Source organism: Nicrophorus vespilloides, unplaced genomic scaffold (assembly GCF_001412225.1).
Source record: "Nicrophorus vespilloides isolate i.1.1-1 unplaced genomic scaffold, Nicve_v1.0, whole genome shotgun sequence".
Classification (NCBI taxonomy): domain Eukaryota; kingdom Metazoa; phylum Arthropoda; class Insecta; order Coleoptera; family Silphidae; genus Nicrophorus; species Nicrophorus vespilloides.
Window position 1 is genome coordinate 8,827 of NW_017098690.1, and position 16,559 is coordinate 25,385.

At 31.1% G+C, this 16,559-nt stretch overlaps 3 protein-coding genes across 5 annotated transcripts in view; 1 reads left to right on the top strand and 2 right to left on the bottom strand.

Moving 5' to 3' along the window:
- The window catches only part of LOC108563023 (kinesin-like protein Klp98A), a 7,971-nt gene extending 4,761 nt beyond the window's left edge, over positions 1-3,210 (bottom strand). Inside the window, exons 1-3 of the mRNA XM_017921567.1 lie at positions 3,031-3,210; positions 48-148; positions 1-9 (exon numbers count right to left, since the gene is read on the bottom strand). The exon at positions 1-9 is cut by the window's left edge and continues 152 nt beyond it. Coding sequence (XP_017777056.1) covers positions 1-9; positions 48-148; positions 3,031-3,077 — 157 coding nt within the window. The 5' untranslated portion in view covers positions 3,078-3,210. The remainder of the gene's footprint in view (positions 10-47; positions 149-3,030) is intronic.
- A 307-nt stretch (positions 3,211-3,517) lies between these two features.
- LOC108563021 (protein SDE2 homolog) lies at positions 3,518-5,254 on the top strand. Its single transcript, XM_017921563.1, has 4 exons — positions 3,518-3,666; positions 3,727-3,956; positions 4,705-4,965; positions 5,045-5,254. The coding sequence occupies exons 1-4, from the start codon at positions 3,583-3,585 to the stop codon at positions 5,202-5,204; spliced, it is 735 nt and encodes a 244-aa protein (XP_017777052.1). The 5' UTR covers positions 3,518-3,582; the 3' UTR covers positions 5,205-5,254.
- A 744-nt stretch (positions 5,255-5,998) lies between these two features.
- Positions 5,999-13,822, bottom strand: LOC108563022 (serine protease easter-like). 3 transcript variants are annotated; one of them, XM_017921565.1, is made up of 7 exons: positions 13,473-13,822; positions 10,492-10,740; positions 8,679-8,804; positions 8,492-8,597; positions 8,158-8,360; positions 6,411-6,544; positions 5,999-6,345 (listed from the first exon to the last, which is right to left on the bottom strand). In XM_017921565.1, exons 1-7 carry the CDS (start codon positions 13,528-13,530, stop codon positions 6,061-6,063), a joined length of 1,161 nt encoding a protein of 386 aa, XP_017777054.1. In that variant the 5' UTR covers positions 13,531-13,822; the 3' UTR covers positions 5,999-6,060. The 3 variants fall into 3 exon arrangements, with proteins under 3 accessions (XP_017777054.1, XP_017777053.1, XP_017777055.1); XM_017921564.1 differs by having other exon boundaries at positions 10,477-10,740; positions 13,473-13,819; XM_017921566.1 differs by lacking the exon at positions 10,492-10,740 and having other exon boundaries at positions 13,473-13,814.
- Between the last annotated feature and the right edge of the window lie 2,737 nt (positions 13,823-16,559).

Here is a 16,559-nt window from a genome sequence, read left to right on the forward strand (position 1 = left end):
ACAATCTCCCATTTTGTCAAATTTTCAATACAATTAGACAGAAACACAAGCTGATTTCAATCTCAAACGAAGACCCACCTTGCTGTTCAGAATGCCAGTCATCTTCCCTTTCATTTGGATAATTAATTTCGCGTCCATGTCGAGTTCCCTGCAACAAAAATATTCAATTACATCAATACAAAATTTCAACAAAAAAAAATATAAACACATCTTAAATTGATAACATAAATTTATACACCATCACTTAATTAAACGATGGTCATTTTCACCAATTAAGTAAAAAGTATTCTTATTATTATGTTAGTTATTATGATAATATAATTATTTATAAAGGGAGTAACGTAATTTCCATAAAATAATTAAATTATCCAAACTAAATACTAAATTACTTTTCGAATAAATCAGATGTTTCCATTCATTGTTCAGTTCGCACGCCCACAAGACACACCCACGTGTTTTTTTTTTACGTATGAAAGTAAATATTATTTTTCTTAAAAATGTTATTTTTTAATTTTCAAGGATGAATTTAAAAAAAAATTGTGAAGTATAAATGCATCTTTATAATCTACTTGAAACATTGCTGAAAATGAAATCTACGCATCCAATATATTTAGTTACATAATTCGTTCCAAAATTTCCGGATTTTTACTCGTATAGTGAAACATATTCAAAAATATACATAATATGTGTACACAAGTTTTAAAAAATAACATATGGCTAACAGACCTTGAACTTGATCTTTTTGCCCAAGATTGAATAATATTGACATGGAATGATTATATATATATATACAGATGAAACACTCAAATAATTGGGAATATAATTGATGAAGTACACTAGTAGAGTTCTCTCAATTAACGAGACAAAATAAGAATATTCCTAAATGAAAATTTATGAAAGCGCAGAAATATTAAAACCATTGATGAAGTAATATCATCAAGTAGAAAACACAATTATTTACATACAATTCCCAATGTATTTACATTATTACATAACATATTTATTGACCACAATTTGAGGTTTCTAATTTACTGTTTTAATGGAGTTTATTTATATAAATATTTTTGTATGAAGTGACAAAAATATTTATTGAAATCCCAACGTTCGAGATCCCGACTATATCAAAATCTCAATAACCATAATCCCGACAAACATAATCCCGACTATATCGAAAATGTCTACAATAACATTTTTAATACATTTATTTATTATTTATTTATTATTTCGATACAGTCGGGATTTCAAACGTCGGGAATTTTGTTACAGATGAAAAACAAATAATTGGGAATATTTATGTACATACATTTTTCAATTTATTTACATTATTATATAACATATTTATTGACCACAATTTGAGGTTTCTAATTTACTGTTTTAATGGAGTTTATTTATATAAATATTTTTATATGAAGTGACAAATATATTTATTGAAATCCCAACGTTCGAGATCCCGACTATATCAAAATCTCAATAACCATAATCCCGACAAACATAATCTCGACTATATCGAAAATGTCTACAATAACATTTTTAATACATTTATTTATTATTTCGATACAGTCGGGATTTCAAACGTCGGGAATTTTGATACAGATGAAAAACAATATTTATGTACATACATTTTTCAATTTATTTACATTATTATATAACATATTTATTGGCCACAATTTGAGGCTTTACTGTTTAAATGGAGTGATTTATATAAATATTTGTATATGAAGTAACAAATATATTTATTGAAATCCCAACGTTCGAAATCCCGACTATATCAAAATCTCAATAACCATAATCCCGACTATATCGAAAATGTCTACAATTACATTTTTAATACATTTATTTATTATTTATTTATTATTTCGATACAGTCGGGATTTCAAACGTCGGGAATTTTGATACAGATGAAAAACAAATAATTGGGAATATTGATGTACATACATTTTTCAATTTATTTACATTATTATATAACATATTTATTGGCCACAATTTGAGACTTTACTGTTTAAATGGAGTGATTTATATAAATATTTTTTGTTTGAAGTGACAAGAATATGTGTGTTTTCTGTGCTCTAGTTGGCAAATAGGAAATATCTAGTTTAAATGACATACAATCATCAAGATGTAAATAAACAATAAAAATAAATGCTGGTTGCTTCGTTTGACTTTTTCCGAAAGTTAAACAACGTGAATAAAGGATAATATTTGAATAGATGCTGCCGTATCCATTGTAAGAAGTCGTAACAAAAAGAATGGTATTCTTAATAGAAAGGAGACGATTTCAAATCTTAAGACCACTCACATTCACACAATTGATACGGTCGAGGAAACTCGGCTCGTTAAAATGAAATCTTCCTTACGAAACAAAAATATTACTACCATATTTTAACAATGAAAAAGTAAATAAATAAAAGTGTTAATTAAATTTTGAAAACAAAGTTCAAGTTAAACTTATAAATAAGTAATAATAGTAAGATGTAGTATTCTTAATAAAATTAGGAAGAAACCCTATGTGTTGTTATAAAATAAAGTGGATATAAAGCTGACATTAATCTTTGATAAAATTAATCACATTATATTTGTAAATAAAATGCATCCAAGTGTAAATAACATATGCAACTCGTTTAGCTAAAATTTAAAAAATCGAATTACTTTTGCTTTTTGTTTTAATATAAAACAAATGAATGTTGCTTTCCACTGATTTGCATATAAACAAAATGTAAACATTGGCCAAAAATTCGCACTGTGACTCATCCAAGCAACAAACTACTTTAAAGTAGGCTAATTTCTCTCTTGTTAACCCACTGGAACAACGATATTCCATTGTTAATAACAAAAAATTTTTTTTGCAAATTGCTGAATTCGATAGGAAATGAAAACAAGTAAAAGCTTGCGAATTCCATATGGTGAATTGCAATTGCAGGAAATGTGCACTTAAACGTTTTATTTGCAATCTATTTTTATGTGGAATCAAGAGAGTGGAACAACAATATTTTTTTTTTGTTACGCTGTTCATGTAAAGTGGCATTCGCTCACCTCTGGTTGAAGGGTCGCACCCTTACCGCCACCTTCACGGAGGCCATCTCGAAGACCGCCCTCAGCTTCCTCAGTTAACAATCAAATAAATGCGAAACGAAAAATCATAAATGAACAAATCATTGTGCACAACACAAAGTTTCGCAGTTGCTTCACACTATTTAATAACAGCTGTCAAATTGCGTAGCTGTCAAATCTGACGTTACAGGTAGCGACACCTGCTGGATTCAATTTGATACCTTCTCCTTGAAAAATGAACTTTTCTATTAAATTCAACAGTACTCATTTATATAATGTATCTTTATTTAATTAAAGTAAATGAAGCTGCTTCAAGCTTTGTTTCGTATTTAAGTAATATGAAAAAAACGAAAGTAGGTGAAATGACTCATTTCTTAAAGTAGTTCAATCGATTTAAAAGTAGTTCTAAATTCAATGTAACTGTTGTCAACATAACCTAGAAACTTAATATACGCATCAATACGTATAATATTTTGAGGTAAAAAGACATTAATTTTTATCTCTTCAAAAAGTAAACAACTAAGAAAAAAGAAAATGTTGGAATTCTATTTTAATAACAAACACATTCTATCAGTTAATAATGACTGCAAGTTCTCTGATCTTCTAGAATCAAAATTGGTAAGTAAATTGTAAGTAATATACGTTTGTTTGTTAAATGTTTTGAACTTTTTTATTTAGCATCTGCAAAATAAGGAGTTCTACTTCATATCGAATGGTAAACTTTGGTCGCAAATTGATGGGGCCAAAAATGATGCGATTATACATATTGTACCAAGGATGTGCGGTGGAAAAGGTGGATTTGGATCTATGTTACGAGCAATTGGGGCACAAATTGAGAAGACTACAAATAGAGAAGCTTGTCGGGATTTGAGTGGAAGGAGATTACGGGATATCAATGAGGAAAAAAGGTTTGTCTTGTTACTTTTAACATCTAGGATTCATTGTATAAAGTATCATTTTTCTAAAGTATAATTAATCTTCTATAAAATACTGTTGAATTCATAGGATTAGTATTAGTATATTAATTTATTAATAATGTTCAAGATTCAGATTTTACTTTAAATATGAATTTTAGCATTTAGAGGAAATTTCTTAGTAGAATATTCAAGCAACAGTTTTGCATATTTATAATTTATAGTAAAATGTTACGAAAATATGAAACATAAAACTGTTTTTTTATTGAACAATTATTATGTTTAGATTAAATAATAATATTAAACACAGTATTTACATTACAGTAAGTACATAATCGGTAAATGTATACATTTCAACTTACATTTCCGGGAAATGTATACACTTACCCAATGACGTAAGTAAATGTTTATATAGGTCAATAAAATATATAACTTATGTCATGCCAAAAAAAAACTCATTATACAAACATATAATTATTTTATTTTCAACCTGATATACATTAAATGTATCTCGTATTTATTATTTTCAACTTTTACCGATGTTTTTGTAAAAGTAGATATGTGACGCTGCTGTCAGATTTGTACTTACATTTACCTACAAGATCGGTAAACGTATACATTTACCAATTGTGTACTTTTATCGTGACATGTATATGTACATGTAACCAAAGTGTGTAAGGAATACATATATAATTAAAATTGATTTTATAGATTTTGTTAAATTATTGTTATTTTGTTCTAGGCTAAAAAATTGGATTGAACAACAGTCGCAGAGGGAAGATGAAGTGGAAGATAAAAAATTGAAGAAACTGGAAAAGTTGGTCCAGAAGCCCAAGCACGAGTTCAAGGACGAGACTTACGAGAAAGAACGTTCGGAGTTGTCGGAAAGATTGGAAGAAGCTATAAGTCAAGGTTTGGCTGCTGGATCTTCCCAAGGCAACAAACGGAAACATGAAGTTGATGATAAAAAGAAGAAAATGAAAAAGAAGAAGAAGGCCTTATGGTAATTGAAATTGTTTATTATGTAGTTTATCGAAAGAATTCCAAGATAAAAGTGTATAAAAATATGTTGTTTATTTCAGGATCGACGACGAATTGAGCGGATTGTCGAGTTCCGATGACTGTGATAGTGAATCTGAGGATAGTCCAGTTGCTAAGGATAATACAGATAAAATTGAGGATGATGCTGAAACGACGAATGGGAATGATAAAGTTGATAGTGAAGAGAAGAATAGTGTTTAGAAATTGTGTTACTTTTAATTGAATTTATTTATATGGTTTTCAATGTTAAATCGGATAGTAATTAATTTTTGTTTTTAAATTTCGTTAGTTTTCATTCAATTTATTTATAGATAAATAAAAGTTTTTGACATCAAATGGACATAGTTTTAATTACGAAAACAGTTATTCCTCCATATTTAGGAATTCTCGAATTGCACTCAGATCGAAATCGAAGTGGTCCCATAACGAACCCTTGAACAGGTCCAGTTCGTATGCCATTTTGTACGTGACCACGAAGAACAGAAGACCTTTGAACACTCTCCAGACGTTCTGGTTGTTGAAGACGTTCTTCGCGAGTTGAAGGAAATTCGCGAAGATCGCTTTCCTTCTCTGCGGTCGTGCGACCAAAGACTCGTTGCGGGACGCAGCGGCCGCAGCTGCAGCCCTGATCTCCCTTATCCTTCTCAGATCGCACACCGGACCTACGGAGGGCATCTCGCTAGGAATAGCCTCCGAGGGTTCAGGTGGAGGAGACGGTGGATTAGCCGGGTTGTTACCAGAATCCGGTGGTAAATCTGCCATACTCACGATAATTTACAAATGAAAATAAACACTAATGTGTGTTTTTTTTTTATATATTTAGATTTAGGGACAATTCTTTTGACACAGGAATTTGCTATGACGTTCGGAAATTTTGTTTGAAACGCAGTCTGTTTGATTTAAAGAAAAAAAAACGTTTATTTATTAATTTTTTTCTTTTTAATCATAAATATACAAAAGGTATAATAATAATTTAGTACTCCAATTATATGTGCTTCTAGTAGTTATGGGTTTGCAGATAATGTTAAAGACTCGTTGATTGGTGGGATTGGAAGGATCACGGTTTCAATTTGCTGATTATCCAATCGGCGTATTCGGTGACTCTCGTGTAAACGCCCGGCCATCCTTGCATTCCGCACGGCGATGGACCGAAGGACACGATGCCGGATACTACCCAGTACACTTCGTCGGAATCCTGGACGAGGGACATCAGTGGGCCACCGCTGTCGCCGCGGCACGAATCCTTGCCCTTTTGTCCTCCCGCGCACATCTGTCCTTTGCCAAGGTTCACTCTGGCCGCGCTGTACACCGAACTGCATTCGCTGTTACTCTTCACCGGAACCTACGAGGAAGACGTAATACAGATTGATTTTGATCCTTGATCCCAGAACCTTGACTCAAGTTTACCTTCAATTTCAATTTCACGTCGCTCTCTGATTTGCTTTCGGTCTTTCCCCAACCGGCAACGAACAAATTGTCACCGGTCAAATCCTTCTGCAGTTCGGTTTTTTTGATTGGCAAACAGATCGGATTGATATACGCTGAAATCCAAAAGAACAATTTAATGTTTCACTCTAATAATTATAATAGATTAAAAAAGTAGCTTCACTAATCAAAACTTTTGTTGTGTCCAACCACTTTATTATTAATTATTGATATATATAAATATATATAAGTACTATGTATACTCTTTATCTATGTAAGTATAGTCTTAAGGGAAGGAAAGGCCCCTCAAAAAACCAAACAAGCTTATCGACACTTGCAAACATCTGCATAGGACAATAGAACCTTTTTTGGAGAAACGCTCTGTTTCTCATATTTTTTTTAGTTTACATATGTCACTCTCTTGAAAAGGGCTTTTATGAGAAACTCGGCCACCCTTTAGACCTTTTAAGTTAGTCCTAGTCCTAGTTAGTCCGTGACTCATGTGAGTCCTAGGAAGTACCTAGTAACAGTTCTAGTTTTACTCTAATCTTGACCAGCAACCTATGCTTGTAGCAACTGGAAGCTAGATTAAGAATCACCTAACTGTTACATAATTACTATTATTACACTGACTTTAATCTAGACTCTTCCATAAAACCCACTAGGACTCCACATCGACAATACTACAAAGTATTACACAGTGTCCAGAGACATTCCATCCCGGGACACGACACTTTAGTAAAGAAATATCATAGTTAGAGATATCATATCTCCAATAGCATCATTAAGTATTCATATAAGTAAGAATGTTGTTCATTTCTATAATATATAGAAAATTGCAATGACTCTCATTTAATAATAAAAAACCTAAAGTTACCTTTTCACGGCATATATTCAAGATTTAAGATCGACCTCGTCCTTTAAGACTGACCTAAATAGTACAAATATAAATATTGTCCTTGTAATATTACATTCATTCGGTCAGATAAAAATTGATCTGAAATCTAGGTTTTTTTACTTCAAACATTTCTTTTCTCTTTCACAAATCAGTCTTCCATAGTAAAGAAACTAATAAGTATTATTTTATGAACGAATTTCATTGTTTTTTTTTATATATACAAAGTGTCATAAAAGAACCATTACCATTTTATATAACTCTTGATTTTATAAAACTTGAAAAAAAAAATCTTTTCAGATTTCTTAAAGTGAGAAGAATATTCAGTATTTTTGCAATGCTAACACTTCTTTCATGATAATGCGCAAGAGTTACGTTAAATAAAGGCTGAGAAAAATGCACGATTTTCTAAACGCAACAACATTGAGTACTTTTCAAGGAAAAACCAATTTATAATTATTTTTGCGTGCTATGCACCACGCATGTTTGCTATATCACCAAGGTTGTCTTAGCTCAAGATTGGAATTAGCAGATTATTCATTAATACAATGAGATGTGGGACCCATGTGGGGCAATTTGATTATTATGGGAAGCAATAGAACCGTCCAGAGTTTAACCATATGTCGAATTCTGAATATCTTACATAAGGGGCATAAGTATTTAACAATGTTTTAGGTAGGGCATGTTCCAAGCGAAGACAAGAAAATAGAATTTGCCTAGATGCCCAACTATAGTTAGTCCATCACCGATTACGTTATTTAATCACAATTTAGTGCATTAATAAATTCTTAATATTTCAATTATAATATTGTTAGAATTTTAATACGATTTTACCTGTGTATGGAGCATCACGACTCAATCGGAGCAAAGCAATGTCATGGTACTGGTTCGTATCCAAAGGATTGTACTTTTCATGAGCAATCCTCTCCTCAACTGGAATATCGACTGGTGGTTCGGAGCAGTCAAAACCTCCTGCTCCGTCACTCAAGCAATCCTTCACCGAAGAAGTGTTGTATTCTCCAAATCTGACACTTGATCTAAATAACACACAAAAAAAAAAACAGATTAATCCAAATCCATTTTCGGATCTTTAGTTGTCCGTAAATTGCATTAATTAATTAATGTTTCAATGGTCAATTAAGCGCACGTGAATTTCCTGTTTACTCACAATTTCCATGTTCTCGGTAAATCCTTTCCTTTGAGACAATGGGCAGCAGTGAGGACGTATCTCTTGTTGATCAGAACGCCGCCGCAGTAGAATCCACGACCGTTCGCTGTAATTGGAAAAAGAATTTGATTATTATGTAGGCAGTATGTAAATGCAATGGAAATTTCAAATCGCGCTGTTTATTTACGTTTCTCGTATTCGATGAGGGCCATCCACGGGAACTCGTCCAGATCGGTGGTCTCTCCTCCGACGATCCTGTCTTGGGCCGATTGACCGCACTGCTTGAAGGTGGGCAACAAATTGGATGATAAACCTACGAAGAAATAACGCAACATGTATTTGATGTTAAGACATCCATTTATACAATAATACAAGAAGTTTTATAGTAATTGATAGTAAAAGTCATAATTTACTAAGCATTTCCAAATAAAGTATGTTATAGCATAATTGGGTATTGTTCAACCAAATATTTAACCATCTAAGTACTAAACATTGCTTAGTTTTACTCAGTTATAAAAATAGACACGTTACATACTTTTTCCTACATTACTTAAGTCATCTTGATTCACGGTCGAAGTAATGTACAATTATCCGCAATAACGTACAATGATGAAGGTACTAAATCATTAAAATTGATATAGAATTATACAATTACTTTTCCGCATAAAATACTACTACTAACTACTAACTTATTTTTCATTTTACATGCATTGGCAGAGTGAAGAGAACTCGGGAATTCTCTGTGGAAATGCTAATCTTCTCTGTATCGTTCCAATTTTAGTATATGTTTTGCTGAAGTACTGTATGTAGTAAGTATTAGTACTGTTATGTGGAAATGCATTATGAATTGTACGAAAGATACAGTATATGCACATGCTCAGACTGCAAAGTGTACGTTTGTATGAAAGTTGAGTACGTTGAGAAACACCGACATTCGAAATCCCGACTATATCAAAATCCCGACAACCATAATCCGGACTGTATCGAAATCACCGACATTCGAAATCCCGACTATATCAAGATCCAGAACATTAATGAGTTATCTTCGCGGAATAGCTCATAGTGTTTCATTATAATTATTTTATTCATTTATGTATTATAATAAAGATAATTAAAAAAAAAATATTTCCAGAATATAACAGGGGGAATATAAGTTGAGATTATTAATTGTTGTTATTTATTGTAATTGATTTCATTGAATTATTCATAATAATTTATTGTTATTAATATTAAATAATAGTTAAATAATAATAGATGGTGACTACGTTTCGGAATAGTTTAAAAATGTTATTGTATACATTATAATAATAAAAGACACAGTCGGGATTTCGATATAGTCGGGATTATTATATATGTTTATAAAATTGTGTAAGTTGTAGGATGTAGGCATTCGCTTTGTTGTCGCAATACATTTTGAACTTGCAAAAACCTGCACATAATCATCTTGTTACAAGCATACGCACAGATTCAGAGCAAAGATCTTAATAATTATAAAGATCTATTGGGTCTACCCAAAACCGAAAAACATGGCAAGGGGTCTACGACACAAAAAAGTTTGAGAACCTCTGGTGTAGAGTCTAGGTAAATTCACCGTAAGCAATTTACGTAATAATATAAAATTGAATTGTAGGCGATGAATATTCCGGACTAAAAATGCGTAGTGTGAAAGGATTATACGAGAAATATTTGATTTGCATCGTTAATGTGTATGTTTGATTAAAAGCCGAGCAGAAAAACATGCATTAGATGGGAATTTCAACGTTCGATTAACGTCATATAAACAATAAGGATTAATGTAGGTGAAAGTCGCATGTTTCAGATTGCGTCTAAGATCGATCTGTTCCTATACATAATTTTCTCTTTTCCGATTACTTTCGGACTTTGACGTAAGCGGAATTTCCACTTTGAGAAAACCAAATCTCGTCCACATGCAATTCTTGAATTCTATCAACGCCAAATTTGAGTATATATATATATATGTTTACCGTCCGGATTTCTACCTCCTGCTGAACCGCTGTTATAGTTGCTTCCACCGCTATTGCCACCACCACCGCCGCCGCCGCCTCCGTTATTCGTCGGACAACAGACTTTTGGATCATTTCCGACAAAACCACATTGGGATCTTCTGAGATAATCCGCATCGTCCGGAGAAACTGGCCTCTTCTGAAGAATGTTCAACATCGTCTGGCAGCTCCTTATAATAATGCAGTCCCCGGATTCTCCTTTCGCAGTACGACATGATTCAGACTCTGCCACATCAAAAACAATAGAATTATATAAACTAAAAATGTTCAAAAAAAATATAAATAAATAAAATCAATGTACATAAGAATTAGACAAGTCTCTCTGACTAACGCAAATAGATGGCAGCAACTGCAATTGTCAATTGATATCCAATTATAGTTGGTACACCTGTCACACATTTATTTATCTCGCTTAATAGATCATTTGATTATTAACAAAAAAATCTAAATATCTACAAGATTCACAAAATCCATCATTATTTTATTTCAAATTTCTTCAATATTCTATCATTTTCCACAGTTCTTTGTTCTTTGAAGTAAACTTATCTATTGCTAAGTATATCATAACTGAAGACTTTTTAACAATCTTTTTTTTTACAAACACTGTTGGAGGCAAATTTATATAAATAGTTATTAATAGTAATTTGCAACTAAAACTTGTTTGTGGTTAAACAAAACTGAATTTCAGATTTGACGATTTATTTGTTTGTTTTCGTATCCGTAATAAACATAATATTAAATAATTCCTGTTTTAAATTCCTGATTAAATAAGTGTGTGTGTTGTTAAACGATTAGTATTCAATTGAGAAAATAACTTTCTACGAAATCCTGTACATAGTATAATATGTAAAGTCCCCATAATTGTGTTTATTTTTGGAAGTGTGCTTAATCTCAGCTTCGCATGAAATATATTTATTAATTCCGTGGAGGTCACACACTTGAATCACGTCTGGGTAAATCCCCTTGCTGCAAACGGCAAAACCGTCGACTTGTCTTCGCATCGCACCTAATAAGGCCATCTACCTTACAGCACTTTCTTCTCACATTTAAACAAAAACAATTTGGAAAACAATTAAGTTTCGATTTAAAAATCATTCGAACCATTTGTAATCTACAAGTTAATTTTTACACTTATTTACTTTAGTGCATTTAATTAATTTATTTGTCTTAGCGCATTGTTTTATTATTTCAAAATCGATTATAGAGTGATTAAAAACGAATTAAATTTCGATGGAATTTTATAAACTTTTTCAATATCAATTGTTCACAAATTACAACTCCAATTTACATAAAATTGAACCTAATTTAGATCTAAAATCCTTCGTTTAATCATGCACTTTTGTTTTGTAAACAAGTAAATTTGATTATGATGATTTTGTTGATACTTTACGTAGTAGTCAAGGTTACATTACTTAAATAAAATATAAATAGTCGTTTTTGAATGTGTTTACAAGTATTTTACAAGAAACTATTTACTATTTGTTTTTTTTTTAATTTTGAGCACATCATAAACGAGTTTTCGTATAAATAGTAAAAAATAAATAATTAACAAAAGAAAACATTCGATTGTATTAAAACTAGTTGCAAATAAAAGAAGATAATAAATATTCAAATAATATTCTTGGTAATCCTGTCCATTTGACTTCTTTATGATAAATTGTTAATAGACTAATCACGAAAAACCTGTACTTTAATCATCTTTTTCTTTGTTCGGATTTGATGTTTCGTAAACTATGTAATAACCATTGATTTATCTCTCATTTAAATTCTCAATGAATGATGTAATAAACCATAAAATTTCCCTTAATCAAAATAATAAGCATTATTTTTTATACATTAATATTTTAAAAAAATATTTAACTTATATTCTTTGAACCACAAATTTATTAAGAAATATAGTTTTTTTTTAATTAGTATTTATTAGATAATTTTGTCAGAAATGAAATTGTTTTGATAATAATTAGTTCATAAGTAAAAAAAAATCTATGTTTAAGAAGAAAAAAATGTAGTAATGTTTTTCAACAAGGTTTTGAATGTTGTGATCATGGTATTTATTATAAACAGAAGATAACCGGTTCGTGGAAACTGAGATTTGTTTTGGGTCAAAAATGATCATTTCTGAAGAAAAAGTAATGAAAAATTAAACAGACAACCAAGCTATTTTCTTTACTAATATAAGTTGCAAGTAATTAACACTAAATATAATTAGCATCAGACTTATTTTTAATAATAAGTTATTATCTGTAAATTTGCTAATTTCTAAGAATGATAACCGTTTTCAATTCCTTGTATTTCCATGTATTCAAGGTGAAGATGCGCACGATGTTTACTTAACAGATCGCGTATCGTAGAAAATCGACCAAACTAATCTCACGGGTCAAAAGGCTACGTTTCAATATATGTGTATGGATGGCATCAATATCTTCCTGAATGCACTTGACGGCGTGAATTGAAAAGCAAAAGTCGTTTCAAGCGCAGCAATTGTGCAACTCTTTCGGTTTCTTGTTTACGTAAGCGATCCACAAGACTAGTTTCTGCAAGTAAACAATTTAATTGTCTCCTAATCCTAATGCCATCGATAACGAAGGAAGCATGAATTTATAATCGCATGATAATTCCGCGTTTCAAATTAATTGCGTCTCTGCAAACGTAACCTTGATTGAAGCAGAATTACACGAAGAAAAACAAGATTCAAAATGCAATTCTTATTGTATTCGCCTTATTCTAAACGTATTTATTTATTTTTTTTGCTTTAGATCATCATCCACGTTTATTTTCTTCTTGTAACATGTTTAATTAATCGTTGTCGACGAACTCTTGAACTATCCAAGATAAATTCAAGGTTTTCGAGATTTCGGTACGGTTCTTGCGATGCGGAATGTTATTTTTAATGTTGATTGCATTATTGTTTTCTTTTTTCTTTTCTTTAATATTTTTGTGGTTTTAGGATAACTTACGAGCATAGCTGACGAAGCCTAGAATCAGGCAAAGAGTGGCTGCAGTCTTGACGCTCATGGTTGGTTCTCTGTTGTTGAGACTCTTCTGAATGTACCCAACCAATATTCTCTGAATTGGTTATAGTTTTTTTTTATCTCACTTTTGGAACACTGCGCGCTGTTCGCCTATACCGACATTCATAACACTTCTGATCACTGATGGCAGTCCGGAGCGGGCTGGAATTAAAGTAGTTGTCTGCCTTGGAAAATCCGGAGCCTCGGTACCCTGTGACCGATGTTGTTTATGTGGTAATTGCCGTCGTCCACTGCAGTGCGCGTCACCGAATCGCCTCAAATACACAAATCTTGTCTTCACCCCTACCCAAAGATACATTAACAAATACTTGAGACTTTATTATATTTTGATACGTCTCGATGAGTCTAATTTATTTATATAGAAAGGTTATTGCACAAAAACTTATGATGCCGAGATTATTGTTATTTTAACATCGGAATAAATTATTGAAAACGGGTCTGCGATTATGATTCTCAGGTGTGTAGCAAAAATATATCGAGGTCATTAATTTCAAATATTGTCTGGTCGATGTTTCTTTTTGTCGCTGCTTCTTGTTAACTAAGCAACATAATGTAATAGAAAAGAAAATCAATTTATGCAACCAAAATTGTTTTTTTTTTGTCACAAATATATTTTGTTGTAACAAATTGCTGAAAGTTTTTTTTTTTCATTGCCAACAAACAATTACAAAATATGTTAGTCCTTTCTGACCTTTTGGTCAACCAAATACGCTTTGCTTTCATTACTTAATCTCTGCAGTAACAAAATCCGGATAACCGTAATCCCGACAGTAACAATTAGTTAATTGTTAAGGCCAAAATCTACAAAAATGATCGGGTTTTTTGATACTGTCGTGATTTGTTTCAAAGTTTAAGAAAATATAGTTGGTTTTGTAATACTTCTTGATATGAGGATATATAAATGTTGTTTTATACAGTATTTACTGGGATGTATTAATACTGTAGAAAAATAATTTACATTAACTGAATATACTGACTTAAACAACAACCAAACCAATAAGAATCAACAACAATAAAAACAACTCAACAACAAAGTATAAGACATGAAAATCAGCAACCATGTCAACACAACTTGAAAATAACCCAGATTTATAATATGGCATGAAAGAACTGAATGGAACTTAGTCACTATTTTACTATTTTAATACAAAAGAAACTATTACAAGACTAATTTTGGCGGAGACATGGAAAAGGTGGAAGGCAATAGAAATGATTATTCTGGATCAACTATATTGAGAAATATTACATCATATTTGATAAACAAAAATTATAACTTCTTTAATACAGGGTGCGGCAGAAATGAGTCCCAAATTTTAAAGGGGGATTGGAAACAAATGGTACAAAGTATCACCAAAAACTCATTATTCCCCAAGCGTAGATTTAAAATAGTTTTTTTTTACTTTATGTCTTACGTATGATTTAAATATTGAATATATAATGTTTTTCTTCATACTGATATCGATGATGATATCGAAAGTGAGAGCTGTGTGCTTATTGTTGCATATTTAAAATTTATTTCTGTTATTTGCTAGTACTAACAAATTTCTCATATGCAAATATATCATATTTGTTAATAATTTATTGTCTTATTTTCTGTTTAATATTGTAGTATTCGTTGTTATTTCAATTCAAAGTCGTGGGAAGCTTATGGTGATCATCACAATATCTGTTAAATATTTGTTGTTTTTTTTACACTTTGTTGTTTGCATGGCAGAGGTGTTGCTTCTGGTGTCCTACTCTGAATTGTTGGATATCTCATGAAATCAGAGGGGTCTTTAGTGAATGATTGAAATACTTCAGTCAATAACATTTGATAATGACCAATAAATATTATTCTTTCTGTTATAATAAATGATTTCTTTGTTGTTTCAAATAGGTCAACGATCGAATAGTAAATGTTTGATTGAAAACTTTCATTTTAATGACGATAAAACATATTTTTTCTCGTCTAAAACCACTTAGTAAGTAAGAAATATACGGAATTCTCTCATATCCAAACCCACAGTATACTCGGAATCTCGGGGTTTTAAACCGCGATTCACAAACAACGTATTCCTTCTTCCATTGTCGTATAAATGATATTAATTAATTGATCGAATTGCAATAACGTTTTAATAATTAAGTCATTGTTGAAACTAATTATTGCAAGAATTATGTTTAAATATTTGTATAAGGTATAAATGGTAATAGAATATTTAATTGTCGTGTCCCAGGGGATGGTTTTCTGGACACCGTAGGATATCTTCTTCTGTTGTCTGTTGTGGAGCCTTAGGTTTAGTAAATAATAAATTGAACGAGTTTTACTTGTTGTTTACTATTAAAATATTCTTCAAATCGTTTCCTTATTTGTAGTTCGTCACTCAGTAGTTGTTTCTATAGCGTACTTCCTAAGGCTATGTTCATTTTAAAGGTTTTACTGAGTTTACTTCTAAATACTTTGGTTGGACAATTCACATTAATTATTGCAACGTATGTATATATTATTGTATGTAAAAAGCATATAGATCTTACAAAACCTTACAATCTACATCTTACGAAACTCGAGGAAACCGGTAAAACCCATCAGTGACTCGATCTGGATTTACCATCTTAATAATTACGCATATATTTGATTTGCAATCATAACTTCAATTACCTACACTTATAATTCGACCAATTATTTATCAATACAACTGCAATTATGAAACACCTTTCTTGGGTAAATATAAAGCAACAAAATACAGTTAAAAATAATGAAAAAATTAAGAATTAACTCTGTAAATTTTGTCTAGAATGTTGTACTGTTTATGTAGCTTCCATTTCTATCTGTAAATTACTTATACTATTGGGGATATACCAGCATGTATTATTATCTTTCAATAGAAATATTTTAATAAATTTCAACGTTTTATATTGAAATTCAAATAGAGGAAGGATTCATGTAAAAGTTATCTTCAAACTATATTTTTCTTCGAATTCCAAAATTTATTTTATTTACAAAGTTAAGACTGTTTAGATATTAAATAAGAAGCA

Excerpts from the sequence above, each read along its gene's own strand:
- LOC108563021 (XM_017921563.1), top strand. The coding sequence starts at position 3,583 with ATGTTGGAATTCTATTTTAATAACAAACACATTCTATCAGTTAATAAT. Across the intron at positions 3,667-3,726 it reads ATCTTCTAGAATCAAAATTG|CATCTGCAAAATAAGGAGTT; the intron begins GTAAGTAAATTG and ends TTTTTTATTTAG. Across the intron at positions 4,966-5,044 it reads AAGAAGAAGAAGGCCTTATG|GATCGACGACGAATTGAGCG; the intron begins GTAATTGAAATT and ends TGTTTATTTCAG.
- LOC108563022 (XM_017921564.1), bottom strand. The coding sequence starts at position 13,530 with ATGAGCGTCAAGACTGCAGCCACTCTTTGCCTGATTCTAGGCTTCGTC. Across the intron at positions 10,741-13,472 it reads AGGCTTCGTCAGCTATGCTC|AGTCTGAATCATGTCGTACT; the intron begins GTAAGTTATCCT and ends TTGATGTGGCAG. Across the intron at positions 6,346-6,410 it reads ACGTGAAATTGAAATTGAAG|GTTCCGGTGAAGAGTAACAG; the intron begins GTAAACTTGAGT and ends TCTTCCTCGTAG.